The sequence below is a fragment of the Eriocheir sinensis genome, chromosome 26, assembly GCF_024679095.1.
Source record: "Eriocheir sinensis breed Jianghai 21 chromosome 26, ASM2467909v1, whole genome shotgun sequence".
NCBI lineage: Eukaryota > Metazoa > Arthropoda > Malacostraca > Decapoda > Varunidae > Eriocheir > Eriocheir sinensis.
This window is the reverse complement of record NC_066534.1, coordinates 13,892,655-13,920,498: the sequence shown is the minus strand read 5'-3', so window position 1 is coordinate 13,920,498 and position 27,844 is coordinate 13,892,655. Positions and strand designations below refer to the sequence as shown.

The 27,844-nt window shown below is 47.9% G+C and overlaps 3 protein-coding genes across 19 annotated transcripts in view; 1 reads left to right on the top strand and 2 right to left on the bottom strand.

Moving 5' to 3' along the window:
- Window positions 1–27,844, bottom strand: part of LOC127003784 (titin-like) — a 326,729-nt gene that overhangs the window by 54,431 nt on the left and 244,454 nt on the right. For 11 of the 13 annotated variants that reach the window (XM_050870823.1, XM_050870821.1, XM_050870822.1 and 8 more), the window contains 2 exons: window positions 23,517–27,836; window positions 9,688–9,903 (listed from right to left, as the gene is read on the bottom strand). In XM_050870823.1, the coding sequence (XP_050726780.1) occupies window positions 9,688–9,903; window positions 23,517–27,836 (4,536 nt within the window). The remainder of the gene's footprint in view (window positions 1–9,687; window positions 9,904–23,516; window positions 27,837–27,844) is intronic. The other 2 variants (XM_050870819.1, XM_050870817.1) reach the window with 1 other exon arrangement.
- On the bottom strand, window positions 9,920–20,412 carry LOC127003786 (serine/arginine repetitive matrix protein 1-like). Its single transcript, XM_050870828.1, has 2 exons — window positions 18,246–20,412; window positions 9,920–10,186 (listed from the first exon to the last, which is right to left on the bottom strand). Exons 1-2 carry the CDS (start codon window positions 20,395–20,397, stop codon window positions 10,170–10,172), a joined length of 2,169 nt encoding a protein of 722 aa, XP_050726785.1. The 5' UTR covers window positions 20,398–20,412; the 3' UTR covers window positions 9,920–10,169.
- On the top strand, window positions 20,700–22,668 carry LOC127003787 (trichohyalin-like). 5 transcript variants are annotated; one of them, XM_050870829.1, is made up of 2 exons: window positions 20,700–21,008; window positions 21,045–22,668. In XM_050870829.1, the coding sequence occupies exons 1-2, from the start codon at window positions 20,875–20,877 to the stop codon at window positions 22,336–22,338; spliced, it is 1,428 nt and encodes a 475-aa protein (XP_050726786.1). In that variant the 5' UTR covers window positions 20,700–20,874; the 3' UTR covers window positions 22,339–22,668. The 5 variants fall into 5 exon arrangements, with proteins under 5 accessions (XP_050726786.1, XP_050726789.1, XP_050726787.1 ...); XM_050870832.1 differs by having other exon boundaries at window positions 20,700–21,278; window positions 21,351–22,668; XM_050870830.1 differs by having other exon boundaries at window positions 20,700–21,278; window positions 21,333–22,668.

Here is a 27,844-nt window from a genome sequence, read left to right as displayed (position 1 = left end):
TATCTGTCTGTCTGTTTATCTGTCTTTGTCTGTCTGTTTGCCTGTGTTTGCTTGGTATCTGTCTGCTTATTGTGCATCTGTGTGTTCCTCTGTCTGTATATTTTTAGTTTGTCTCTCTCTCTCTCTCTCTCTCTCTCTCTCTCTCTCTCTCTCTCTCTCTCTCTCTCTCTCTCTCTCTCTCTCTCTCTCATTAGTTGCATGACAGATCCTTTGCATGGAGAACAATGTAGGTTGGACACACAAGGCTGAGCACATCACCCACAGAGACAGCCCTTCCCGTGCCCTCTTCCCCACACACCTCTCCCTTCCACACCTGAGACAAGCCGGGCAGGTGTTCTAGCTTTCTGTGTCTCGGAGAAAGGACTAGACAGACGCTTTAATGTTTTGGAGGTGAAGAAGAGTGAAAATATGCCAGTAAAATGAAAAGAAGTATGAGAGTATATTACTGTGCTTTGAGTGCCTATTACTTCTTTAGTGAAGCTTACAAACTGACAGGTGTTTTAGGTTTTAAGAGAGAATGAAGTTAAGGTAAGTATGAAGGAATAGGGAATCGAGCATCTCATCTCAACCCTCATCTCTACTTTCTTTTATAGGAGCAGTGATTAGCGGGCTTCTTTTTTACTTATTTACTTGGCCTTAAAACTTCTTTCTCGACTGTAAAAATAAAAGAAGCAAATAGATGGTGAACATTTTGCTTGACTTTCTAATCACTGGTGAAGTTTACTAATTGGGTAAACAACACGTGGAACCCTTTGCTAATTAGAACTGATCATTATGGAGAGAGTCACCAGGCTCCTTGCGTTGCGTCATCCCTGCGAGCTAAGAAGCCTCTAAGGTGACTAAGTCTGGAGCTTGTAACACTGGGATTTGCCTAAGTGTGTTGGAGAGTGTTGTTGATTTCCTTCGCGGCGTGACACTCTGCGCATGCTTGCTCTCTGTGTTAGTCCATGAATAAATAACTAGAGTGTCTCATATAACAGAAGCTGAATAAAAGAGATTCATTGATCCTGTCCTGTATAAATCTTGCATGAACGAAATCCATTACGAGATTATAACGGATACGACCACAGCAAAACACGGCGGCTGACGCGGGATTACTGAGAGAGGCGGATTAGCCTTATCACAACACGGACGCACATCATCAAAATGGTAACGGCGAGTACAACATAACCTTTAACTCGTGACAGTAATATCCATGCATGTCAGTGAGGATCGGCTTTGTGATTAGCTATAAAGAGGCGTCACACAACACAATAGACACAAGTATTCAGGTATTCAGTAAGGGTGAGAGAGACGCAGATGTACTACGCCACCGAAGTACAGGGAGGCAAAATCGCACCAACATTCCAATGATTTAAATAAACATTCCACCAAGATCACCCAGCACGAGGCTTTGTTCAGGCCACTCATTAGCGATCACATAGCAAAATCGTTCTAAAAATGTCCTGTGCCACCTTAGTACAGTGAGGCAAATCACACCAACAATCCAATGATTTAAATAAGCATTCTACCAAGATCACTCAGCACGAGGCTTTGTTCAGGTCACTCATTAGCGATCACATAGCAAAGTCGTCCTAAATATGTCAGTTCTTACTTAGAAAACCCGGAACTGAATCATATTACCGGTGTGACAATTGTGCAAGTCAGTCCCATTTTCTTTCACCCATTTAAGGGAAACTATTAAAAGGTTAGGATGGAGAGAGAAAGGGTACGGAACGCTAAACACACAGGGATGCAATTTACCGTGTTTGTCGCCACTAAGCTTAAAGAAAACATGACTTAACCCACACTTAGAGGGACATACATACACGTGGAGTGGAGATGCATTAGTGAAGGAGTGAGAATTAGTAGTATCACATTGCACAGTAGACAGACGAGCACGTAAAAGGCCGTGTATGATTTGCTTATATAATTTCTTGGTGTGCATGTACCTTTCTCTGTGTGTGTGTATATCCATGTTTGTTTTTCCGTGATATTTATAGCAATAACTGAAATGAATCAAGGAACATCCGTAGACTTTTACACTTTTATTTTATTTTTTTCATATACCGTAGTTTGTTCCTGGCTCTATCATCTGTTAACTTTTCTTTATTCTTTTTCTAATGACGTCAGTGTGTACCTCTATGCGCTGTTTGTGTGGACCTGAGTGTCTGTTTGTATGTGTGTGTGTGTGTGTGTGTGTGTGTGTGTGTGTGTGTGTGTGTGTGTGTGTCAATCAACCCGTCTACTGTACCTATTTATGTCTGTGTCTGTCAACTATCTACCTATTTGTGTCTGTCTGTGTGTATGTCTGTGTGTCTGTCTGTCTACTCTCTCTCTCTCTCTCTCTCTCTCTCTCTCTCTCTCTCTCTCTCTCTCTCTCTCTCTCCTGTGAATATCATCCATTTCTATCTTTACCACAAATGTAAGCATCTGCCCTTCCCCTCTTCTCTTTATGGCCGGCGGCGCGGGAGGGAGGGAAGGGGGCGATGGTGGCCGATAGAAGGAGAATGGCGAGAGAGCGGTGAAAGGTTGGAGTTGGGGAAGGAAAATGGGAAATGATGGATGATGAAATGAGGTGCGAGGAGAAACAACGAGAGGGAAAGGAGGAAAATGAGGGGAGGAGGGAGAGAGATGGGAGCATATGAGCAAGGTGCAAGAGTTAAGGTTAGAGTAAACTGAACGAGAGAAAACGTAAAGAGTAAGAAGAGTAAACGAGAATGAGTAAACGAAGGAGTAGGGGGAAGGGGAGAAGAAGCAATGGGAAGAGGGTGAGAAGGAAGAATGGTAAGAAGAGCTGAGAGAAGAGAGAGAAAGGAATGAAATGGAAGGAGACAAGGAGAACAGGAAAAACGAAAAGAGAACTGGAGGGAACAGGAGAGGAAAAGCAACAAGAAGAGGAAATAAGGGCTAATGGGAAGAGATGAGAGAAGAGGGAGAAACGAAATATAAGGGAGGAGACAAGGGAAAGGCTAGAGGAAGAAGGAAGAGAAATAGAAGGGAGAGGAAACGCTACGGAAAAGGAAAAAAAGAAAGAAGAGGAAGGAAAGATGAGAAGAAAAAGAAGGGAAAGAAATGGGGAGAGGCAACGGGAAAAAGAGAGGAAGAAGAAAGAGAAAAACCTACGGAAAAGAAAAAGAAGAAAGAATTGAAAGGAAAAATGAGAGGAAAAGAAGAAGGGAAAGAAATGGGGAGAGACAACGGGGAAGGGGAGAGAAAAAGAATAAAGATAAATAGAAAGAAAAGAAGAAGAAGGGGAGCAAAGAGAAGGTGAACGAAGGAAGAATAAGACAGAGATGAGAGGCAAGGGAGGATGGAGAGAAATCGGTAGGGGCAAAGGGAGAGAAAGACAGGAGGAAGAAAGATAATTGGAGGGAAGAAGAGAGCAAAGCGAAGGGAAGGGGAGAAGCAGGGGAGGGCACGAGCAGTCGAGTGCCAAGATCTTGAACTTGAAAACGTTTTTTTTTCCTCTATTCAGGCCAGACCGTCCCACGTATGTTCGTACAGACCAAAAAGAGGGCAGAGGGAGGCGAGCGAAAACTTCTGAAACGGGGGAACCCTTGCTCTGACTCATAAAGCAGGAGGAGGAGGAGGAAGAGGAGGAGGAGGAAGAGGAAGAGGAGGAGAGTAGATCAAGAACAAGAAATACAAGAACAACAAGAAGAATAGGAGCAAGAACAAGAACAAAAAGAACAAGAATAAAAGAGGAAGAAGAAAAAGAATGAAAGAGAAAAAGAAAATAATACAACGCCAAGAGAAAACGCGCTGAGAGGGCAGACACAAATAAAATCAAAGTAATGTATGAGGCTATTGACTTTCATTGGGCGAGAGAAGTGAATCGTGTGCTGTTTATATATCGAGACAACACCTTTCCTGGCGCCTCTTAAGGGTCGAATCAGTGTGCATTGCCTAACTTTTCTTTCCACAAATCTTGCTTATTTCCCAGTCACTCTTGCCTGGCTCTGGTCCATATGCATAAGAAGTTGAAAGAAAAAAAATAAGGACATAGTTTCCAAACTTTACAAGGTATTATTTTGGGTAGACGTCTTGACCCGGCATATTTGTTAGGCATCCAGAAGCTGTGCGTTTTTTTTTTATTTCCTAGGCCTAGGGATGAGGCGAAGTGGAGGTGAGGTTAAGTACGATAAAGGTAAAGTAAGGTAGCGTAAGTAACAGTGGAGGCTTAGTGTAAAGTGAGGAAAAGTGAGGTGAGGTTCGGTACGATAAAGGTAAAGTAAGTTAGGGTAAGTTACAGTATAGGTAAGTTAAGGTAATGTAAGGGAAGTTGAGGTAAGAAGATGAGATAATGAAAGATGAGATGGGGTAAGGTAATGCGAGGTAACATTTGGTTAGTTGAGGTAAGAAGGTGAGATAAAGTGAGATGAGGTGAGGTAAGGTGGCCTAAGATTACCCACATGCTGTCCAGAAGACCACTATCAACCCTGACTCTAGATTCCAGGATCAAAGATGAGCTCCTGGGGGCAGCATGAGCCAATACAAGATGGCACCACTATAAACACTTGCCTGCGCCACAACGGACTGGGGCCAACCATCAAAGCCTACCAGCACCATAGGCGAAAACGTTAAAAAAAAAAGTAACGTAAGGTGATGTATGGGAAATTGAGGTAAGGTGAGATAATGAGATGAGATGAGGTAAGCTAAGTTTATGACAAAGAAAATGAAGTGGAATAAGCTGAAATGCGGGGAGATAGTGAGGTAAAACTATGCAGCAGATAAAAGGGTGAACCTGAGTAATGTTTGTGCCGGAAATAACTCGTCCAGCACTGCAAGAGCTCTTTTTTCCACGCTGCAGTCATCATAATTTTTCATCTGCCTGGATTACCTCGCTCTATTTACCAATCTATCTCTCTTTTGTCTTCGAACCATTTACTTTAATAGTTGAGCCAAACGAAAAGACTTAAAATTCATTACACAGGACGATACAATTAAGCCTTTAACTGCACTTTTTCTCTGTGGAGTTTTGTACCTTCCTCTTCCATCTCTTCCTCCTCCCCCTTGTCATTCTCCTACTCCATCACCAGCCTCATCCTTACCACCGGCTACCATTACCACATCTCTCTCCTCCTCTTCTTAACTCCTCTTCTTCTTAATGATCCTCCTTCACCTTGTTTAAAGCAGAGGCGAAGATTAAATACACATCAACAATTAAAAGTTTCTGAATTCTGACAAACACTTCCCAAACACGGTAGCTAGAAGCGAGAAGGAAGGCGCAAACAAATCCATCAGCCACGCATGCATGGAGACACCAATGATGTAAATAAGCGGGTATGGTAGACGCCTTGGCATTGGAGCTAAAACAGGAATGAGTGTTTTATTTCATTTTTAGTTTTGGGATAAGACGTTTCTATCTAGCGACACAAGTGCAAGAATACAGCAACCTATAATTTAACCCTTCCAACTAAGCTAACGTAAAGGGAGAGTTTGCCCTTCCTTCAAGCAAGACGACGGTAAAGACTCGAACACTCGCGACACTTGCTACATTCAGCGGTTTACGCATGCCCAGAAATAGAAAACTTTGGCTTGTTTATGTCACGGGAGCGAGTTTCGAGTCTCACCATTTTAGTCTATAGTTCCTTTAGTGCTCCCTGACCACCGGCACAGCTTTAGTCACGGCACCCAGCAGACTTAGCGAGACGCGTTGGGAGCATTGCCTCAGCGACCGGGCATCTGCAGGCACCGACGGAGGGGGAAAGGCAAGAGGGAAGACATAAAGGGAGATAGCCCGTCAACTATTTACACTGACACGTACACAGACCTTGAATAAGTAGCTTTCTTCATGCCGCCTCTAAATATACGATTAGGTGACTGGGCATTAGGGACGGTCACTCTGGCGGGTTATTAAATCCAAAAGAAGAGTGTTACAATTATAAACCCTCACAAAACACCTTAAAATTGATCGTTGAGGACATACCGCTCCCATTACTATCAATATACGATTGGGTGTCTGGGTATTTGGGGCAGCTAGTTTGAGGGTGATTAAATCCAAAAGAGTATTACTGATTATTTATCTTCTCTAAACACCCTAAAATCGATCGTTGAGGTCATACCACCACCACTACCATCACCATTACCACCTGCACCATCACTACACCATCAGCCACTACTACCAGCCTCCCCTTCCTCTTTCTGCAGAACGTCCTCACCTCGGAAGTAAGTCCCAGGTATTTCTCTCCTCGCGCCGTCCATGAGGCAAAAATATAAATAGCGAGGATAAAGTAGTTTGCAGCGGCGGCCCCCAATTTGATGGCGAGCTGATGAGATCATTACGAGCCTGATGGGAGAGGGAGAGGCTGGGAAGGGGAGGAGAGGGGGTAGGAGGGGAGGATGATGGAGGGGATATGAGAGAGGAGAGGAGGAAGGGGAAGAGCGGGGACGAGCAAAGGGGAGATGAATGAAGAGGGGAGGAAGAAGGTGAGGGGAAGAGGTGCAGAAGAGAGGAGAGGAGATAAGAGAGGAAAGGAAGGGAAAATAATGGAGAAAGGAGAAGATGAAGGGAGAGATGCCAGAAAGGGAGAGGAGAGATGATGGATTAGAAGAGGAGAGGAGAAAATAGAAGAAAGGAGAGAAGAGAGGAAGATAAGGGGAGAGGCGGGAAGAGAGGAATTGGAAAGGATAGAATAGGAGAGGAAGAATAAATGAGAGAAGAAAGGAGACATGAGACGGAAGGATGAGGGGAGAGGAGGAGAGGGGGCGATAGAGGTGTAAATATAGCCATCTTATGAGGTCGTGTTGGGCGTGTGGTGACATTGGCGACCCTCTCATCATCCCTCATTGTGTGTGTGTGTGTGTGTGTGTGTGTGTGTGTGTGTGTGTGTGTGTGTGTGTGTGTGTGTGTGTGTGTGTGTGTGTGTGTGTGTGTGTGTGTGTCATTGTCCTCTTTCCTTGTTCCAAATAGAGACGTTTTTCAAATAAAATGAGTAAATATTCTCTTTATATATAGTCGTTTCATTTTATTGTTGCGATGACACCGTTTAACCCAGGAAGACTAACTTAAGGGTTCTAGGTAGGGTCTTTAACCACCTTTCTCATAGTCATCGAGTCCCCTTTGTCACACCTGTCGCATCATTATTAATACCCTACCTTCTACACGACATCAGGAAACACAAGTGCCAATAACCTTTGCATAATTAATAGCGAAACATATATTATCAGCTCCTTAACACCACATAACCATATACCCTTACAAAACACATCAACTTCCCTATCATACCCCGCCCCGCTAAAAATTTCCCTCACCATAAACACCAAAAGTCACCTCCCCTTGTAGCACACACACACATGGCACCCTACATACAGTTTACTTCATCACCCGTATCTTTACAGGCATCACCACTCTGCTACAACCACCTCCGTCACCGTCACACAAATCCGCCGAGTCAACATTCAAGGAGCAAGACGCTTGAAGGAGGTGCCGCACAGTCATATCCTCTTGGCAACCTGCTCTCCCATCTGTCCCTTAAGTGCCTACGGTGATCTCAGAGTCTCGTGCTGCCAGGCGTGGAAAGACGGCGTTTAGCGGAAGATCTGCGTCACTGCGGCCGATTTAAAGCTCAGTGAACCCTGCCGGAGAGGTGCATTGAGGCTTTGATGGAAAGAACGCTAATGAACTCAGTCTGTCTCTCTCATTACTTCAGCTGCTTAATCATTCAGTCATTAAGGCCAATTTTAGGGACAGTGAATGCAGTGAGGAGAGTGTATTGAGCCGCCAGGTTAAAATACAACTCATGAACTCCCTCCCTCACTCCCCCCTTTAGTCGTTTTTTCACTCACTCGTTTAAGCTTCCTTGCTCACTCCTTGGGTAGCTTCCTCGCTCAGTCGGGGTGACGCGGGATAAAATGGGATTAAAATGCATGAGGGCGACGACACAACTATTTAATATGGAGGTGAGGAGACCGCTAAGAATACTAACTTCGCAGGATGAGGGGATCAAAAGCAGCTGCAGAGAAGGAAATATTGCTGCGAGACACAATAAGACAGTGCCGAGGAAAACACCTTGCCTGACCTGAACGTCTTAGAGCCAAAAGAAGTAAATAAGAAGAGAAATCAACTATACAGAGAGGGCAGAGTTGGAATATTAGGTCAAAGGGTAGGTAGTGAACTGCAGGGAAAAGGAAAAACACACTTATCGAGAACTGATGAAGGAATAAGGATGAGTAAATTTAACAAGATAAGAAAGGAAAATGAATCAAATGTGGAAATATACAAGATGGATAATGGAAAACATGAACTCCGAAATTAACGAGGATCATGGAGTCGAAATGATTAAATATTGTAAATGCAAAACAGAATCAACTGTAATATAAAGACGAGGGAGGACTGAATCAAAATAGAGGAAAAAAGTCAACATCTGTTACCTGTAAATAAAGGGAAACCACGTCAAGCGACCCCCAGGTGTACTTACCTACCTGGAGAAGGGGACACGGCACACGTGACGCTGCCTAGTACCTGCAGGTGACACACACACACACACACACACACACACACACACACACACACACACACACACACACACACACACACACACACACACACACACACACTTCAAATAAATCTCTTCTTTTCTACTTATGTTGGCTAGTTTTATCTTCTTTCTCAATAAGCTAAAAACATAGAAACATGGAAAAATAACAACACATATACCTTGTTACATTATTAAAAAGATTTCTCATTATTTTTATCATCTCATGCGGGTTAGTCATGCAAACACGAGTTAGTCCGCAGGAACACCATCAACAACAACATGAACACGTGTATTAGTATCGCAAGAAGAGCCAGGTCGGAGTGGTCAGGCGCACGAGAGAGAACCATTAGTATTGCTTTTATGCGGTAGGCGGGGCGAGACTGGGCGTGGCGGGGGAGAAAAGAGAATGATGGGCGGGGAGAGCGAGATGGATCTGCCGGGTGTGGTGTGAGGAAAAGATAAAAAAGGAAAACGTGAGTAGTGTAAGAGAGGAAAAAAGAGAAGCGGAGGACGAGTTGGGGAAAACAAAACAGGGTAAGAAAGTCAAAGGAATAGGAGAGAACAGTTAACGGAAATGGGTTAATGGGGGAAAAAACTGAAAGGATAAGTTTTGTTCATTGATATTATAAGAAGACTCTGTCAGTGTTTTGAGTTCAAGCAAAAGTCGGTTGTCAAAATGTGTTGCTTTGAGAGATAACATTTTATATGAAGGGAAAAAAAGGCTAGATAGAGGATAACGGTTACTTGATTAGCAAAGAATGTAAAAAAGAGAAATTACGGTATAAGTGTGAGAAAGCAGGTGGCGTAATGGAGGATAATCAGGGGGGGGGGTTGGGGGGAGTGGAGGACGAAGAGAAGAAATGTGGGAGAGGTGGCGAAGAGCAAGGCACACCACGGCAGGGGCTCAGAGGTGGTAAGTAACGCTCAGGAGAGGCGGCGCGAGTTTGTTAAATGCTTTCTGTGGCTTCAAAGGTAATTTTCGTCGGCGAGGCTTCAGCAGGAAAGGACCTTCAAACCACCCACAAGTGAAGCTCAACAGCAGAGCAGATTCCGGGTTAAGAGGCAGCAGCATTAGGTGAAAAAGATGAGAGAAAAAAGAAAACTCACAAAAAAAGCTGACTCAGAACTGACTGAATCCAAAAAACAGCAAAAAACGAAAACTTGAGAAAAAAAAATGTTAATATAGAAAACTGTTAAAAATTAAAACTTCAAATTGCAGCTTCACCTCTGCTCGAAGCCCTCTCCGGAACTTGGGGCTTTTGAGAGACTCCACGGTCCGACTTGGGCTTAACCGGACTCGGGGACTTTTCCTTTTCCTTTTCCGGACGGGCGGGAGAGACTTCTGAAGCTTTGCCGGACTTCGAAGTCAGAGAACCAACTCCGAGAATCTGTTCGATCTCATTCAGGAGAGTTGATTCGTCGAGACCAAGCTCCTGCAAGGCTGTTGGGAGGAAGGTAGTGCGCTAGTGAGGAGCAGGAGGAGTGAGGGGAGTGGGGCGACGAGGGAGGAGAAGAAAGTGACGAGGAGGACCAATGAAGAGGAGGCCCGAAGAGGAGGTTGAAAATCATTTAGAGGAAAGCAGGTGAAGACGAAATCGAGTAATAGTGGTATTTAAAGTAGGAGAAAAAGTAACAGAAAATGAAATAATAGCAATGGTGGTAGAAGTAAGAGAGGGATAGGAAAGAGGAAGGTAAAGTTTGGCAGCCTTAGGGGCGAGGGAGTACTATTGGGAAAAAGGGAGAACGAGGGAATTGAGGTGGAACGAGGGAAAGGAGAGGAAGGGTAAGACATAGAGGAGGTCAGTTAGAAGTAAACAAAAAAAACTAAAAAAATCTATAATTCAAACATGAGTCGAAGCTCACTATTTATAACAAAAAATATGCCACTAATCAACCGAACTAGAGGCTGAACGAATTACACAAATTATATGTACAATGTTGCATGAAAAACAAAAACAAGGGCGACTCGTAACCAACAACACAAGCTCAAAACAAAACAAAACAAAACACTATGACTAAACACAAACAAAACAAACGAAAACAACCCGGAGTCAGGTCAACACACAACAAAACAAATAACTAATACATACTTCTGTTTTCTTTACATCTCCAATTCAAGTCAACCAAGTAAATTCTGCTACTGTACACAATCAAATATCGTCCATCTTGCAAATTATATCTTACAAGTCACCAACCGCAAGAATCGTGTGGTGGCAGAGTGAGGGGATAAGAATGGATAGGCAAAGGTGTGGGAATAGAGGTGTTCGGGATTAGGATGGAAATGGGAAGGAACAAAGGTAAGGAGGAACAAGATTTACGTTCGACATGCGACTACAGTAACGCGGCGACGGTGGCTACAGTTGAAATGGTAGTGGCAGTGGTAACAGTTGCAGTGAACGTCGTGGTAGTAGTGGAAAAGGAACGGACGTGGGTGGTAGTGGTAGTGGAACGAACGTATTGGTGGTGGTGGAAGTGGTGGTGATGGTGGTGGTAGAAAAGTAATAAACGTGGTGGAGGAGGTGGTGGTGGTGGTGGTGGTGGAGGCGGTGAGAATGATGGACGTGCTCGAGAAAAAAAAAGTTTGGAACACTAATTTTAAACTTCTCTCTTTACCAACGCCCGTGGTGAAAGATACATCTCTAGTAAAGTCTGGCGCCCATGCTGCTACCAAATATCCTTGAAAGTGAAGTGATTACATACTATTCAGTGCTGTGGAAGAGTACATGCAAGTGATCTTAAACTATTGTAACATTGGATAAATCGTTTACATAGTTTCATATTTTGTCAGGCAACTCTACCTGACCTAGCAATCACCTCCACGACCACAGAATACAAAAATATATACTTTCCTCCGTGTTTGTTTTATGACCGCGGTGATGACGATGACGAGGCTGTCCCAATGAGGTGAACACGGAAGCCCGGACGAGATGGCGGAGATGCATAGACGAATAATATACAAATGAGAAGTGAGTGTAGAGCAAAGTACGAAAGCCAAGAATCGTAAATAAGAGAAAGAAATGAGTAAATGAAATGAACTTGAGGGAGCAAGTGCCTATAAAGAATGAGGGTGATAACGATGAACGAAACGGTTTAGACACCCGTGAAAATGACGTAATATTTGTGAGGATTGTGAATTATAAACGATATGAAAACAAATGGAAAAATGTTTGAAGTAATATGATCACGAATGAATGAAAAAGGAGGGCACATATTAGACAGGCAACAGGTGAAAAAAAAATAACATGAAGGATAATAACGATAACGACATAGGAAACAAATGGAGAAAAGTTTTAAAGTGATAATAGAAATGGACAGGTATGAATGAAAAAGGCGGACACATAAGACATAGATAGCAGTAGATGATAAAAAAAAATGATAACATGAAGGATAATAACAACAACGATATAGGAAACAAATGAGAAAAGTTTTAAAATGATAATAGATATGGACACGTATGAATGAAAAAGGCGGACACATAAGAGACACATAGCAGTAGATGATAAAAAAAAATAGCATGAAGGATAAAAAGTAAAACAACGATAGGAAACAAATGAGAAAATTTTTAAATTGAAACTAGATATGCTCACGTATGAATGAAAAAGGCAGGGTCATTAGAGATAGGCAATGGATTATATAAAAAAAAATAGTAAAATTGATACGCTTCAGAAAGGAAAGCAATTAGCGAGTCTGGAATGGCAGTGAATGAAAATAAAAAGCTCATCTGATTGCCAAATGTGCCCCATCAACGCTTATGTTCGTACCCTATTCAATTCAACTCCCCCCCCCCCCCCGACCCCCTTTAAACCACCCTGCCCCCCCCCCCCCCCCTCACTCACACACACACGTGCTCTCGCGACCCAAATAATAGTGGCTATAAATCAAACCACCTCAGACGCCGGCACACATATAAAACACCTTAACACACACACACACACACACACACACACACACACACACACACACACACACACACACACACACACACACACACACACACACACTTTGTTTCGTTGAGCTTCGTTGAAATAAATGAATTAAGGCACAGTTCTGGTTGCCACTCCTCTTAAAAATGCCAAATATGAATAAAATCACATACAGGTTTTGTAGTAAAATTTTTATTGGGCTTTTGATTCACTATTATTTATTTTCGTTTTGCTTGATATTAAGAGTTGACAATTATTCATTGCGTTTCTTTTCATTTGATTTTAACCATTGCAAAAATAAATATATTCTTTAAGTTTTGTAATTCAGGTTTTCGTGAATATATTTTTGAATGGATTTGCATGAATTTCTAATCTTTCGAAATAAAAATAAATATCCTTTCAATAAACATATCTGAATATTATAGAGCGCACGATTTTAGGCGCAGTGGTTCCCTTATTCGGCAGAAGGTTCGTATAGATCCCTAAGAGAGCATCGGGAGGCCTGAGGTCCTTCAGTCCGCCCGCCGCAGCCTGACGCAACGCAGCCTGGCGCCGCCCTGCTGCTGCCGCCCGCCGGCCTGACTGCCGCCCTCGTTACCGCACCCCGTCGCTCCACTGCCTCGGAAACGGCCGCCCATTCTCACAATTACAGAATTTCTCTGGGACGTTTCTTTTGGACCCATTCTCTCTCTCTCTCTCTCTCTCTCTCTCTCTCTCTCTCTCATATTCCAATATTTTCATCAAATGTATTTTATGTATCCATATTTCAACTAGATGGATTTACATATAAAATAGTATTTTTATATGTAGCTATCACACGAAAAGAGTTCGTCTCTCTTCATCGTATGCATTAGTCTGAATGTCACTGTGCAGTACGGATGTCCTCGTCAATATCAACTGCCATTTCAGGCCCACTACAGGATGAAGGGTTTTCCCAACGATTTCCACCAGTCTCTAAGTAAATATACATAAATACACAGTGGCGAATCCTTACCACGCTTTGTTATTGTGTGAGGTCAAGGAAGTTCGTGTAACAGGCGGCGCTCAAACACGGGAATGGTCGAGAAATTTAAAGCAAAGGGTCGACAAGCACGGGAGGAAGGTATGCAATTCTCTTAATTTCACCCCAGCACAGACACACACACACACACACACACACACACACACACACACACACACACACACACACACACTCGTATCAAGGCCATGAGCATAGTTGAGGCAAACTTGGCACAATATCCGCGCTGGTGTCAAGCGACGTCACACTCCCTTCCCTCGCTGCCACGCCTTACGGATGGCATTATTAATTATGCCGCCACCTGCCAATTTCAACTTTCTCTCTCTCTCTCTCTCTCTCTCTCTCTCTCTCTCTCTCTCTCTCTCTCTCTCTCTCTCTCTCTCTCTCTCTTTAATTTAGTTCATATGGTTTCTCATTTTCAACGTAAAAGCTATCCCATTCGGTCGACTTAAAAAACAAATAAGATACAATAAACTAATAACTGAATGGCCTTCCGTAACTATGATTTCGTATTTTGACAACCTAAAAATAAAAGTAAAAGTATATGGAAAAACATCTGGGTGAAGGAAACTACAAGTATAAGCGACCACGTTTACAGATTGTTTGTGGAATACCTGGTTTTGGTTTATGCCTTTCAGTGGCGATGACCTACTGCTGAAAAGTTGAATAATTGTGCTTTGTTGAATTTTTGGCGGAAAGACTAAATTCAACTTGAGCGTTGTTGTAGAGATACAGTAGGAGATGAGGTTTAAAGCAGAGCGAGGGGAAAAGATTAAAAATAATTAACATAAAGAAAGGAAAAGAGGAGCATTATGAACTAAGATATAGATTAGAATAACATAGAAAGAGGGTTCACGATAAATGAGTGGAAGCGGAGGGGAAAATCAATATATTGGAATGGAAAACTGCAGCATTGGAGGCGAGGAGGAAAAAATATAGCAAATCCGTAAGAAAAAAAAGATGTATTGATGGGATATTGAGGCAAGTGATGAATGCGAGGGGAATAAATGGGAAAAAAATAGATGTGAGATTAATGCAGAGGTAGAGAAAGTTATAGATATAGAAACAGATAGGATAGATAGATAGAGAGAGAGATACAGACATTAAGACAGTGAGTGAGAGAGGGTGGAAGAAAGTTAGAGAGATAGAGAGAGAGGAGAGAGATACAGAAAGAAAAATACTTGTTCTCCCTTAACATATCCATAGCCTTCCCTTCTTGCCCCCACCCCCCAAAAAAAAGAATGCAACATAACATAACCTAAATTTCCTAACGTCACACCAATACTACTCAACTCATTCATTACGTGTCTCTGTACCAAGCTCTCCCCAACACCTGTCCGTCATTACGCCACTCCATTATTCTCTCGTTCCCTCCCCCTGCTGTATTTCGCCTCCTCTGCCCCACGTCTTTCACATCGCTGGCTCCCTTCTCTCATTCCTGCACCCGTCCCGTCCCGTCCCCTCGCCACGCCATCCCTCACTCGGAGCCTACCTTTTCACACATGTTTTGCCTCTCCTCCAGGTGTAAATTTGGGACGAGAGAGAGAGAGAGAGAGAGAGAGAGAGAGAGAGAGAGAGAGAGAGAGAGAGAGAGAGAGAGAGAGAGAGAGAGAGAGAGAGAGAGAGAGAGAGAGAGAGAGAGAGAGAGAGAGAGAGAGAGAGAGAGAGAAATGAAGTCCGTACGTGTTTATTAAGGTTGTGTACAGATAGCTTGTTTTACACACACACACACACACACACACACACACACACACACACACACACACACACTGCTAATTTCACGGATTTTTTGTATTTCTCCTAAAACTTATTTAATTAAGCATTCTGCACACGAGTTTATACAAATCTAAAGTGTTTGTGTGCCTGTGTGCCTGTGTGTCTGTGTGTGTGTGTGTGTGTGTGTGTGTGTGTGTGTGTGTGTGTTTGGGAGATGGATGTTTTTAAGTTTTGAGAGAAGACCAGAGAGAGACAGACAGACAGACCGACAGAAGACAGACAGACAGACCGACAGAAGACAAATATACAAACACAGAAAGAGAGATTAGAATGAAATAGGATGACTTAACAAACACAAGGGCAAAGGGAAAGGCGAAGACACAGAGGCGCCAACATCACCCGAAATACAGACCAACAAAAAGAATGACAGATACAGGGGCGAGCAGGCAGACGGGCACGAGGGAGAGGGAGAAGGGGAGAGAGAGAGAGGAAGGAAGGGAGCGAGCGAAGGGTTAAATAATTGAGCACTGTCATCTGAAACACAGCTCCCCACTTCTCGCCGCGACGGGAAAAATGAGGCTCAGTTGAGGGGACACGGCCATTGTTTCGACGCCTCGTGGTGGGCCAAAACGAGTCTACGCGTTGTTTTCTTTTCATTTCGGTCGTATCTAATGTGGTTTAATACCGGAGCTGTTTCCTTTAATCTATATGCATTGCACTTGAAAGGGAAAGAGAGAGAGAGAGAGAAAGCGCATTTTGGTCGGCAATATACTCTTAAAAGTTCTTTCCAATTAATTCTCCATTACTGACGACCAGTTGTACTTGTCAGGGAAAGAAAACTTCAAAACAAATGCTAGCTAATGAATCTTTCCGAGTCTCTCTCTCTCTCTCTCTCTCTCTCTCTCATATTATTCCCTGTGGGCCATGTGTTTTCAGGTAAATCAATTAGCCACGACAACAGGTAAGGCCGCCTCGCCGTATATTAACAAGGGGAGCGGAAGGCCAGGTGAGGACCCCAAGGCCGTGCAGGTGACAGGGAGAAAAGTAATAAAACACCAACACATTATCAGATTAAAAGAGAAGGAAAATAGTGAGGAAAATGAGCCTCCTTCCATCGTCTCCTCGCTTTCGCTCTCCCTCTCCCTCTCCCTCTCCCTCTCCCTCTCTCTCTCTCTCTCTCTCTCTCTCTCTGCATCAATATCAATTATTCTCCTCCTCTATTTTCTTATTTAACAAATCTGAGGATAAACCTGTGTATATGTAACCTGACGTCCCCAAATCCCTTCCCATCTCTCTCTCTCTCTCTCTCTCTCTCTCTCTCTCTCTCTCTCTCTCTCTCTCTCGTTGCTAGAATAAGAGATCCGGAGACAAACGAGTACCATGTAATTTGAAACCGTGGTGGTGATGGTGGTTGTAGTGGTGGGGGGGGGGGGGGGTATTGGTGGTGGTGCTGGCAGTAGGAAATGTCCTGTATTCTTGTCTATTGTTATATCTGAGTAATTTATTTTGGGAAGAGTACCAGACGAGGAGGAGGAGGAAGAGGAGCAGGAGGAGGAGGAGGAGGGAGGAGAAGGGGGGGTTGTAAAAGGAGAAAGAGGAGTATGTATTAAGTGTTGGTAGGAGCTTTTTGTGTGTGTGTGTTTGATAGGAACAGAGCAAAAGGGAGAGGGAGAAGGAGAGCGAGAGCGAGAGAGAGAGAGAGAGAGAGAGAGAGAGAGAGAACGCCAACACCTACATCTACAAACATCATTATCTTTACTTTCCGCAATAGATCGGTCATTCTATCGTCTTTTCTTGCTCTATTTTTGTCTTTGTTTTTCAGTCTATCGCTATCTATATATACGTCGTGGCAGCGGTGTCTCTCTCTCTCTCTCTCTCTCTCTCTCTCTCTCTCTCTCTCTCTCTCTCTCTCTCTCTCTCTCTCTCTCTCTCTCTCTCTCTCTCTCTCTCTCTCTCTCTCTCTCTTTCCTCCGTGTCCATATTTCTCTGTTTATTCCCTCATTCGTCTTCCTCTTTCCCTTCATCTCCCTTCTTTACTCTCTCTTATTCCCCCGCCCTCCTTTCATCTCTTCCTTTTCCTGTCTCATCCCTTGTTATTGTTTCGTCATTCATTTCTCCCCCAAGCTGATGCGTCACCATCTATCCTTCCTTATCTACTCTATAGCCATCATTTCTCTTTATTCCTCATCTCTCTTTCTCTCTCCCTCTCCCTTCCTTCCTCTTTCATATATTATCATTAATTTTCATCTCCATCCTCTTGCCAATTCCACCTGCTCCCCCGAATGCCTTCTCTAGAAACCAATAACTTTTTTTCAAGCACCTTTCATATATTCCGCTTCATATTGCTTCTGCTTTATGTTTCGTGATAATTTGTGTTGCTGGGAAGGAAGACAGAAGCAGACGGGAGGGACAGGAGGCGGGCATGAGTGGGGGGACTGAGTAGGGCAGAGGAAGGGGGGTGAGGAGAGGTGAGCTAATATTATCCAGGTGATGCTGACAGGTGGAGGTAGGCGAACTGGCACACACACACACACACACACACACACACACACACACACACACACACACACACACACACACACAGAAACACATGCACGCACGCACGCACACGCAGACTTTGACCTAAATCTCTAAACGAGAACCAATTTCATAAGTACACTTGAAGGCAAAACGCACCGCTTGTATATACTTCACATACGCGTTGAATGAAAATAAGTCATTGCAAATTCAACGTAGGTAAGCAGTGTTGGCGGCAGCCCAGACGAGGCCGAGCCCTGCGCCGCTGCGTGGGGCACCTTGGCGGGCACGACAGAGGCTGACGTGCAGGTCACTTGGCACCCTCACGCTGACATGCCCATGAAGTGGGCCAGCCAACCATGACAAGGGTTAGTGAAGACTGAGGACAGACTCCAGGGCAGGTTATTTTCTAGCCACGGACACTAGAATCAAACAGGTGTTACGAAGAGGTGGGTTAAGGGGAGGGCCGCTAAGATTCGACGCAGACTCACTACGGCTTCTGACCCGACCCCGGAGGGTCATGTGGGTGGGGACGGAGGTCAGAGCTCAAATGACACACAAGTAAAGGGTCCTGAGCCCAGGCGGGTGTGGGGGGGAGGGGTAACTCACCCTCGGGGCTCACAAAGAGGCCAAGGTCCTCCACGATCTTTCCCTTCACTTCGCCGCCACCCTCGATGATGGGCGTGGGCAAGGCTTCCTCGCCGGGCGGCTTCTCCTCCTTCTTGTCCTCCTCCTCCTCGTCGTCTGTGTCGCCATAGTGAAGGTCCTTTTCTTTCTTCCTGTCCTTGACGCGCTGCAGGAACTCCTCCACCACCAGTTCTCGCTGGGTAGGCGGCGTCGCCTCGCGTTGGATCTCACGCTTAGGCCGACTCACTTTTATAATTTTCTTCTCCTTGCGGTCCACTCGGCTCTCAAGCGCCACCCAGAATTCCTGCAGCAGCTGCTGCCTGACTCTGTCCTGCTCGCTGAGGGGCGGCGGCTCGTCCAGCAAGCGTTTGGGGCCTCCACTTGGAATTGGCTTAAAGTAGTTCAGGAATCTTTCCTCGGCCTCCAACATTTCTCGTGTAGGAGGAACGCGGAGTTTACCCTCGTTTTCATTTTCTTTATCTTCCTCTGGCTTGTGTTTAGCCCTTGGAGTGCCTTGAAAATAGGCCAGGTAACGCCTCTCCGCCTCTAGCTGTTGGGGGTCAGGCTTGCTTTGCACGGCCTCTTCGTCACTCGGGCGTCGCTTTGGGCGTGGCGGCCCGGCAGTGAAGTAGTTCAAGTAGCGGCGCTCTGCCTCCAGCTGTGCAGCGTCAGGCTCCGAGGCTATCGAGGTGGGTCGTGACCGTGGGCGTGGGCGTGGTGGACCAGTATTGAAATATGATAAATATCGACGTTCTGCCTCCAGCTGCTCCTGGTCGGGCTCTGCTGACGACCTTGACCCAGGGGAGGGCTCGTGTCGTGCCCTTGGCGGCCCAGCATTGAAATATGACATATAACGACGTTCAGCTTCAATCTGAGCCGCATTGGGCTCCGGAGGTTCTTGGGAGCGGGCCGAGCGAGGCCTGGGAGGACCTGGCTCAAAATAGGACAGGTAGCGTCTCTGGGCAGCTAGTTGAGCCTCGTCAGGCTCGCGTGTCCTGTACACCTCCTCCCGCGTGGGGGTGGAGGCCCGCGGCGGACTCAGGAAGTGGCAGTAGTACCTGCGTTGGGCTTCAATCTGCTGCAGGTCAGGAGTCTTGGGCTCACGGGAGGTGCTGCGGGTTCGCTGCTGCTTGTAGGGCGGCTCCTGGAAGTAGGAGAGGTAGCGGCGCTCGGCGTACACCTGTTCGGGGTCCCGCTCGTCCAAGGGAGTGCCAGGACGGGGCGGCGGAGGGGGTGACGCTGATCGATCAGACTTTGATTTAGCTGATGGGTATTTAGCAGACTTGATAATTTCTTCTCTACTAATCTGTTCATCTGTATCCTGACGCGTCACCTGTGGCACCGGCGGGTCGCCGCTGGGCGCCTCATTCGAGCCGTTCACCTGAGGGGCGACCTTCAGCTCCATGGTGGTGGGCAGCTCACTCAGGTGTTTGTTGCTGCGGTCAAGGCGGGCGTAAAACAGCCACTCGGCGAGGCCTTGGGCTTGCAGCCGCTGAGACCCGTAAGGCCCGACGCGGCTGGAGCTACTAGAGGAAGAACCAACCTGTGTTCCGGCGGCAGTATGGCCGCCAGGTGGCTTGGAAGGGTCAGCGACGTGTCGGGCTGCTGCAGGAGGCCCGTCGGCGTGGTCCGGGGCAAAATAAGGTAGCGTGGACTGCGGGCCCCAGGTGAGTGGCCGTGGCCGCTGCGGGCGATATCTGCGGTACGATAGTTCCCCTCCCGCCGAGGAGCCAGAGTGGGTAGCGGGCGACTGGCACGGGTACGACGACTCGGCCGTGGCGATGCCACGATCAGCACTGGCAGGGGCTGGCGCCGGGAGCCACGCACGTGGGGGAGACCTCGGGGACGCAGGTAGTGGGGGCAGTGGGGGTTGGATGGGCGGCTGTGAGGTCGTCGGGACGTCACATCTATCTCTGCCGGACAAGCTGAATGGGGCAGTGGATGGGAGGCCGAGGGAGGAGAGGAAGCCTGAGGGGCTTGAGGGCGTCTTGTCGTCGTGGTATGAGCGGCGCTGTTGGTACAGTAGATGCAGCTCCCGCAGGCGGCCACGCGCGGGGAACTCACCACCGACAGATTGCATTTCAAACCAGGGCTCGGCGCACTCAGCTCTTTTATCGAAGCTTACATCTGACATTCCCGGAGTGCCACACCTACTTGTCACTACCTCGTCAGAAACAGACACGAGAGGGAAAGGAGGAGGAGGAGGAGGAGGAGGAGGAGGAAGAAGACGACGAGGACGAGGAGGAGGAGGAGGAGGAGGAGGAGGAGGAGGAGGAGGAGGAGGAGGAACCTGTGTGGTAGTATGAGGAGAAAGAGTAAAAGACTGTGGGGCAGAATAAAGAGGAGGAGGAGGAGGACGAATAGGAGGAGGAGGAGGAGACTGTACCGGAGAGTGAGAAGGAAGAGGAGGAAGAGGAGGGGGAGAAAACTGTGTGGGAGAATGAGGTGGAGGAAGAGAAGAGTTAGCAGGCTGTGTGGGAGAATGTGGGGGAGGAGAATGAGGAGGAGGAGGAGGAGAATGAGGCAAAGGAGGAGGAGACTGAGAGGGAGAAGTAGTATTAGTCGGGGTGGGAGAATGAGGAAGAGGAGGAGGAGGAGATTTTAAGGGAGAATGAGGAGATTGGGGAGAATGAGGAGGGTGGGGAAAATGAGGAGACTGGAGAGATTGAGGAGGCTGGGGAGAATGAGGAGGTTGGGGAGATTGAGGAGGCTGGGGAGAATGAGGAGGTTGGGGAGAATGAGGAGGTTGGGGAGAATGAGGAGGCTGGGGAGAATGAGGAGGTTGGGGAGAATGAGGAGGTTGGGGAGAATGAGGAGGATGGGGAGAATGAGAAGGGTGGGGAGAATGAGGAGTGTGGGGAGAATGAGGAGGATGGGGAGAATGAGGAGGTTGGGGAGAATGAGGAGGGTGGGGAGAATGAGGAGGGTGGGGAGAATGAGGAGGGTGGGGAGAATGAAGAGGTTGGGGAGAATGAGGAGGTTGGGGAGAATGAGGAGGATGGGGAGAAGGAGGAGGTTGGGGAGAATGATGAGGTTGGGGAGAATGAGGAGGATGGGGAGAAGGAGGAGGTTGGGGAGAATGAGGAGGTTGGGGAGAATGAGGAGGATGGGGAGAAGGAGGAGGTTGGGGAGAATGATGAGGTTGGGGAGAATGAGGAGGATGGGGAGAAGGAGGAGGTTGGGGAGAATGAGGAGGATGGGGAGTAGTAGGTTGGGGAGAAGGTGGAGGGTGGGGGGAATGAGGAGGTTGGGGAGAATGAGGAGGATGGGAAGAATGAGGAGGTTGGGGAGAATGAGGAGGTTGGGGAGAATGAGGAGGATGGGGAGAAGGAGGAGGTTGGGGAGAATGAGGAGGATGGGGAGAATGAGGAGGTTGGGGAGAATGAGGAGGATGGGGAGAAGGAGGAGGTTGGGGAGAATGAGGAGGATGGGGAGAAGGAGGAGGTTGGGGAGAATGAGGAGGGTGGGGAGAATGTGGAGAGTGGGGAGAATGAGGAGGGTGGGGAGAATGAGTAGGTTGGGGAGAATGAGTAGGGTAGGGAGAATGAGGAGGTTGGGGAGAATGAGGAGGTTGGGGAGAATGAGGAGATTGGGGAGAATGAGGAGGGTGGGGAGAATGAGGAGGATGGGGAGAATGAGGAGGGTGGGGAGAATGAGGAGGTTGGGGAGAATGAGGAGGGTGGGGAGAATGAGGAGATTGGGGAGAATGAGGAGGGTGGGGAGAATGAGGAGGGTGGGGAGAATGAGGAGGGTGGGGAGAATGAGGAGGTTGGGGAGAATGAGGAGGTTGGGGAGAATGGGAAGGAGGAGGAGAAGATTGTTTGGGAGGATGAGAAGGAGGAGGAGGAGGAGACTGCGCGGGAGAAAGGGAAGGAGGAGGAGGAGGAGGAGAAAGATTAGGAGGAGGGGGAGACTGTTTGGGAGAATGAGGAGCAGGAGGAGGAGAATGAGAAGGAGGAAGAGAATGAGGAGGAGGAGGAGGAGGAGGAGGAGACTGTTTGGGAGAATGGGAAGGGGGAGGAGGACACTGTTTGGGAGACTGAGGAGGAGAAGAGTGCGTGGGAGAATGCGATGATGGAGAGTGTGGAGGAAGAAGTGATTCTGCGGGAGAATGAGGAGGCAGAGGAGGAGGAGAAGGAGATTCTGCAGAAGAATGAGGAGGAACAAGAGGAGGAGGAGAAGGAGAAGGAGTGGCAGAATGAGATGGAGGAGGTGGAGGAGGAAGAGGATATTCTGTGGGAGAATGAGGAGTAAGAGAAGGAGAATGTGTAGGAGAATGAGATGAAGGAGAAGAAGGAAGAACAGGAGGAGATGGAGGAGGAGGAGACTGTGCGGGAGAATGAGGAGGAGTTGTGGAGGGGGGAGCAGCTACAGGGGTGGCGGCGGGGGCCGGGGGGGTTAGTTGCACACTTCCCTTACCCTGGTCCAAGGCGCCTGGGGACAGCACAGGGGGGGCTTGGGGGGGCTCCAGGGGAGGCAGCTGGCCTATGGGTGTCCAGGTGCTGCGTAGCGTCTTCTCGGCCGCCTCCGCCTTCTTGAACGCCACCTCCGTGTCGGTGACGTAGCCTCGGTCTTCTGATATTTGGTATGGGAGTTTCGTTTTCATCGGAGGTGGCCTGTGGCGGCCGTTGGAGCGCCGGCCCCCCGGGTCACTCTGGTAGCCTTCCTCTGCGGCCTGACTGTCGGCGGAAAGCCTCCTCAGGGCTGGCCGCGGGACGGGAGGCTTTCCAGTAGGGACTTTGATGACTGGGGCGAAGGATGGGTAAACATTTGCTCTGATCTTATATATGCTGCCTGCTGACCTACTGGCGGCGGCCTCGTTACCTTTCACCTGCTTATTTTGGCTCTCGTAGTGGAGTAGTGTTTGAGGGTTACGTGCCGGGGCAGCAGGTGGGCCGGGAGCCTCAGCTCTTGTCTGCTGTCTGTCATCTCTGCCGCCCACCACCCTGGCACCCGGCAAGCCCGCCTTCCCAGTGCCGGTTGCCAGGCCATCTGTGGAGACTGAACATAACGCCTGCCTATCTAAACTTGCGCTCGTTTCAGATTCAGGGAATGTAGCAGTTTCATGGGTAAGGTCAGGTGATTGCATGACATGATTAAGGGAAGTATTAAGCTGGCTGCTGGGTTCAGTAGGGGAGCCAGGAGGCACGGCAGGCAGGTGCGAAGCGTTTGTCTGGGTGGACAGGGTATTAGCGTGGAGGGTCTTGCTAGACTCCAGGGAAGGGTTGTTAGTAACACTGTTAGCTAACCTACCGTGCGGCCACAACAGCTGATCGTCCCAGCGCGGGGGCTGAACCACTGCTCTGCTCGGTGCGGGCTTGGGGTGCTCGAGGTCTGCCAATATATTCTTCAGCTCTGCCACAACCTTTAGCGGCATCTTGTCCTGATAATGCCTTGGTGGAGCTTCAGGTTTTTCTTTTTCCTTATTCGGTTGCATCACGGTTTGTTTTTGCAATTCTTGGATCAGCCTCTGCTGCTGTTTGTGCAGATGCTGCAGCTGAGGCTCCTGCGGCGACGCCAGGGGAAGGGTTTGCTCCCTGACGGGCCCAAACGTCCATTTACTGGCGTCATACTTTTTGTTCTGGTTATCTTCTATTTCCGACTCAGTCTCGAGGTCAGTTTCGTACTCTGTGTCAGTCTGGGAGGCTGCCTCGTGGTATGTACGTACGGAGCTCGTCTCAGTTTGTATGCCGATGGTGGTGCTCATCTCTCTCCTCCTCACTGGTGTGGTATAGGGCTCGGTACCAACCTCCCTTGTCTCCACTCTTCTCTGTGGTGTGTGTGTGCCCATGTCGCGGGCTGCGGCTCGTCTCCGCGCACCAGTGTTTATCCTGTGCGGCGGTCTGGAAGTTTTCTTTGGGACTTCCTTCTCCATTTCTTCAGCAAACTTGAACATTTCTGCGGTTATCGCTGCTAAGGAGTCAATATCAACAATCTCAAACTTCTCTGCTTCAGGGCTCTTGCGAGCTGCCTGCGAGAGACTGAGATTCAAGTTTTTAGCGATAGGTTGTGCATTTTGTTCAATTATCTCTGTCGTAACCTCTGTTTTGTTTTCTGTCTGGCAGGTGGGCGCTGTGGCCTGGCATGTGGGCGCTGTGGCCTGGTATGTGGGCGCTGTGGCCTGGCAGGTGGGCGCTGTGGCCTGGGCGGAAATAATATCTTCCATCATCTTTTCTTGTTCCAACATTGCCTTGAAAGGGTTAACATTATCGTAAAGTGAAGGAAGGTTGTCCTCAAATGGGGGCGTGGCAGGCGTGGTATCTCCGTAACTGCTGGAGACGGTGGTTGGCTCGCTGGGGGTCAATAGAGAAATCTGGTCCTCGTGCATGCTCTCCTGAATCACGGGCAGAGGCAGGGTTCTCGGGGGCTGCACTACCTTGGTGGGCTCAGGCGATGCTATGGATATCGAGGCTACGGAAGTCACGGGAATGGGGGCAACCAATACCTCCTCCTGGGAGGAGACATTTGAGTCACTTGCTACTGATGTGGACTGGATCGTTGCAGTCACCGAGGCGTCCTCCTGCATCAATGACTCTGGAGCTATCTCTTCCGATGGCTTGGGGAAGGGGGGACGTGGCGGCGATGAAACACTGTCAGTATCGGTGACTGCCGACTCCCCAAATTGCTGTGTAGGCTGCAGCTGCTGATTGAAACTCTGTAATGTGGAATCTGGTATATCTTCTGTTGTTTCAGTGGATTTTTTCATCTCGACCGCTGTAGACGAAGTCTTTGAAACATTAAACTCTTCACAGGGGAGAAGAGTGGGCGCCGACTCCTTCCCCGGAGCCATGCTTTTCAGGAATTCGGCCCTGGCGTCGGCCACCTTTCTTGACCTGCTGCCCGAGTCCTGGTCTGCCGACTGGTTACTTATTTCCTGTACAGGCGTTGGTATCATCTTTTTTCTTCTGGGAGGCTTCACTCGTTCTGGTAACTTCGGGAGGATAGACTCTGCTCGGCTATTGATGTCCTCGACGACAACTGGCAGGGCGTAGGAAGGATGTTCAGGAGGCACCGTCTGCACCTGCACGATTTCCTGCGACTCCTTCAGTACAACAGTCTCTTGTTGCTGCGGTTCGCAGGTCACTACTCTCTGGCTGGACAGAACCACGTGCCTTGTGAGAGCCTCGCCAGATGAAGGTTGTTTTGAGGCACTACTTCCCGTGATTTTCCCAGGTGAGCTGTCCACGTCTTTGTCACGAGCATCAGAATCAAGATCAAATCGGACTTCTTTCTTTGTGTCCTGAGCGCCGTTAAGGGACCGATGGCTTCCCTTTAGACTTGACTGATTTTCGTAGTTTTTCTTTAGCACGGACCCGTTGGAATCTTTCTTGCAGGCTTCTGGGTCTTCACTCTCACTTTCGGACGTAGTTATCAGGTCAGACTTACGATTCTTTCTTTCTTTGTACTTCTTCCTTAGGTATTTCGGTGAACCCTTCTTGAAGAACTCTGCAATGTTGAAACCTTTCTTTGTATCTTCGGCCTTGGCCACGTCTGGTGTAATTATCAAGGCAGAGCTTTCGTGCTCGAGGGGCTGCGATGGAGTTGAGGACTCAGTCTGGGGCGTGATGTGCTGATTCTCCACCACTGAGGACTCACTCTTGGTGTCGTCATCCTTGACCACAGAGGGAGCATCAGAACTCCCACTGTCACTGCTTTTACTTGCCTTTCGCTTCCTGATCCTCTCCGTGATCTTCTCTTTTACTTTTTCCAGCTTACTGGAGGCTGAAGGAGAGCCGTGGCCCTCTCGTGCGACTTCTTCACTGCTAGCCTCCGACGAGGTGTCTGTCGTCGCTTCATAGTCAACCCTTACTACAATCTTTTCTGTTAACCCTTCCGGCAAGGCTTCCACATCCTCGCTGATATCTTGCAGCAGTTGTGTAAGAAAGGCTTCTTCAATGTCGTACTCAATGGCTGTGTTGTCAAGGTTGTCCAGAAAGTCGTTGAGGTCGTTCTCCTGGAAGCTACGCCGCAGTCTTTCTAGCTCCTTTATAATCTCTTCTTCGTTATAAGACTCACGAGAAATGTACGGTTGAGTCTCCTTTGACTTTGTCCACAGCCTCCGCTTCACCTCCAACTTGGGTTGCTGGACGCCCAGGTTTGGCGGCAACGGCGGCTTTACTTCAGCTTTTGCATCGTTGACCTGATCGGCTCGTGGCAGCCTCGGAGACGAGCTTCCTCCAGCAACGGCAGTCTCCTGCCGACCCAACATCTCCTTGTCCACCTCCTGGAGAGAAGTCTCAAGGGAAGATAGGCTTTGCTCAAGCTTCTCTGATATCGCGTCCCCTTCCGGAGGTACAGGAGGGTCGTCAGCAAAGCGTGGAGGTGGTGGAGGACTGGGGGTCACTTTCTTTCTGGTTTGGGGACTCATTTTGTCATTAAGTTTCGTCGAGGGACCGCTGGGTGGCATGGATACGGATGAGTCTTTGCTTGGCACGGGAGTAAGTCTCTCGTCCTCACTGGAGCACTGTCGTTTCAACAAGAGTGTTTGCGCAGCCTGTTCAATGCTCTCCAGCTCATCTATTGCGTCTTTGATACTCGTCTGCTTCTTTCTCTGTGGGACTGGCGGTGCCTTTGCCGTGGCGTCAGGGTCAGGGGCCGCTGGAGCCACTGCAGGAGGAACCTTCCCGTCCGTCTGCGTCTCGTCAAGATCAGAAAGACAAGAGTTGACTGAAGAAAGCTCTGACATGTCCTTTGCTACTGTATCATCTGAACCAGCTGTAGCAGAGGAGCCGACGGTAGCGGTGGAAGCCATGGATATGCGCCACCCTTCCGAGGACCGAGGCGAGGATGGTAAAGAGCCAGAGACATCCCCGCCCTTCGACGCTCCGGCTCCCGATACGCTTGAGTAGTACTGTCCCATCTTGGGCTCCAGTTTTCTGATGCAGGAGGTCTTTATTAAAGTCTCGTCAACCCTCTTCTCCTCAGTAGAGGACACTACTACTTCAGTCGCTCCTTCGCATGCCAATTGAGGGCTAGAAATAAAATTTTCCCTTCTCTCCCTTTCCTCAACAAGCAGATCTTCGGCTTGTAAGTTGGGGAACTGACGCTCTGCTTGTTCCAACTTTTCTTCGAAGTTTGAAAAAAATGAACTTGTTCTTGAGCTCACCTCCTCGTCACTCTGCCTCTGGAAAGACGAGTCGAAGTCGTTGAGGTCTTCTGGAGAGTCTTCAGAGGCACTTCGAGCTTCCTCCGTCTTGTTCTGAATTGGTTTTATTTTGATTTTAGTTTGTTCGACGTCCTCCTGCGTCTTTGCCTCGAGTAACACAACAGGATCACTTGAGGTCGTTATATCTCCCAACGAAAGAGGACCGTCAAGGACTAACGTATCAGTTGAGGAGTCGGTCTGTGAGCCTTGATCGGTACAGCTGCCGTCGTTGCTTCGCTCGGAATATAGAGACTCGGAGTTAGGTTCAAGAGCAAAAGCTGCCGGTAAGCATAAGGAAGAAGAGTCGCTATCAGGACAAGAGTTCTGCTTGGTGGCCGCCTCGTCGTCTTCTTCAGCGCCGTCGTTCCTCAGGAGTCGAGGGTCAACGCCGTAAGTTTCGAGGAAGATGACGGAAGAATCGGAATCGTCTGCGGTT

What these genes read in the sequence shown, in the direction of transcription:
- LOC127003786 (XM_050870828.1), bottom strand. Translation starts at nt 20,397, where the DNA reads ATGTCAGATGTAAGCTTCGATAAAAGAGCTGAGTGCGCCGAGCCCTGG.
- LOC127003787 (XM_050870829.1), top strand. Translation starts at nt 20,875, where the DNA reads ATGAGGAGATTGGGGAGAATGAGGAGGGTGGGGAAAATGAGGAGACTG. An exon ending in AGGTTGGGGAGAATGAGGAG is followed by an intron (nt 21,009 to 21,044) that starts GTTGGGGAGAAT and finishes GAGAATGAGGAG; the next exon opens with GTTGGGGAGAATGAGGAGGT.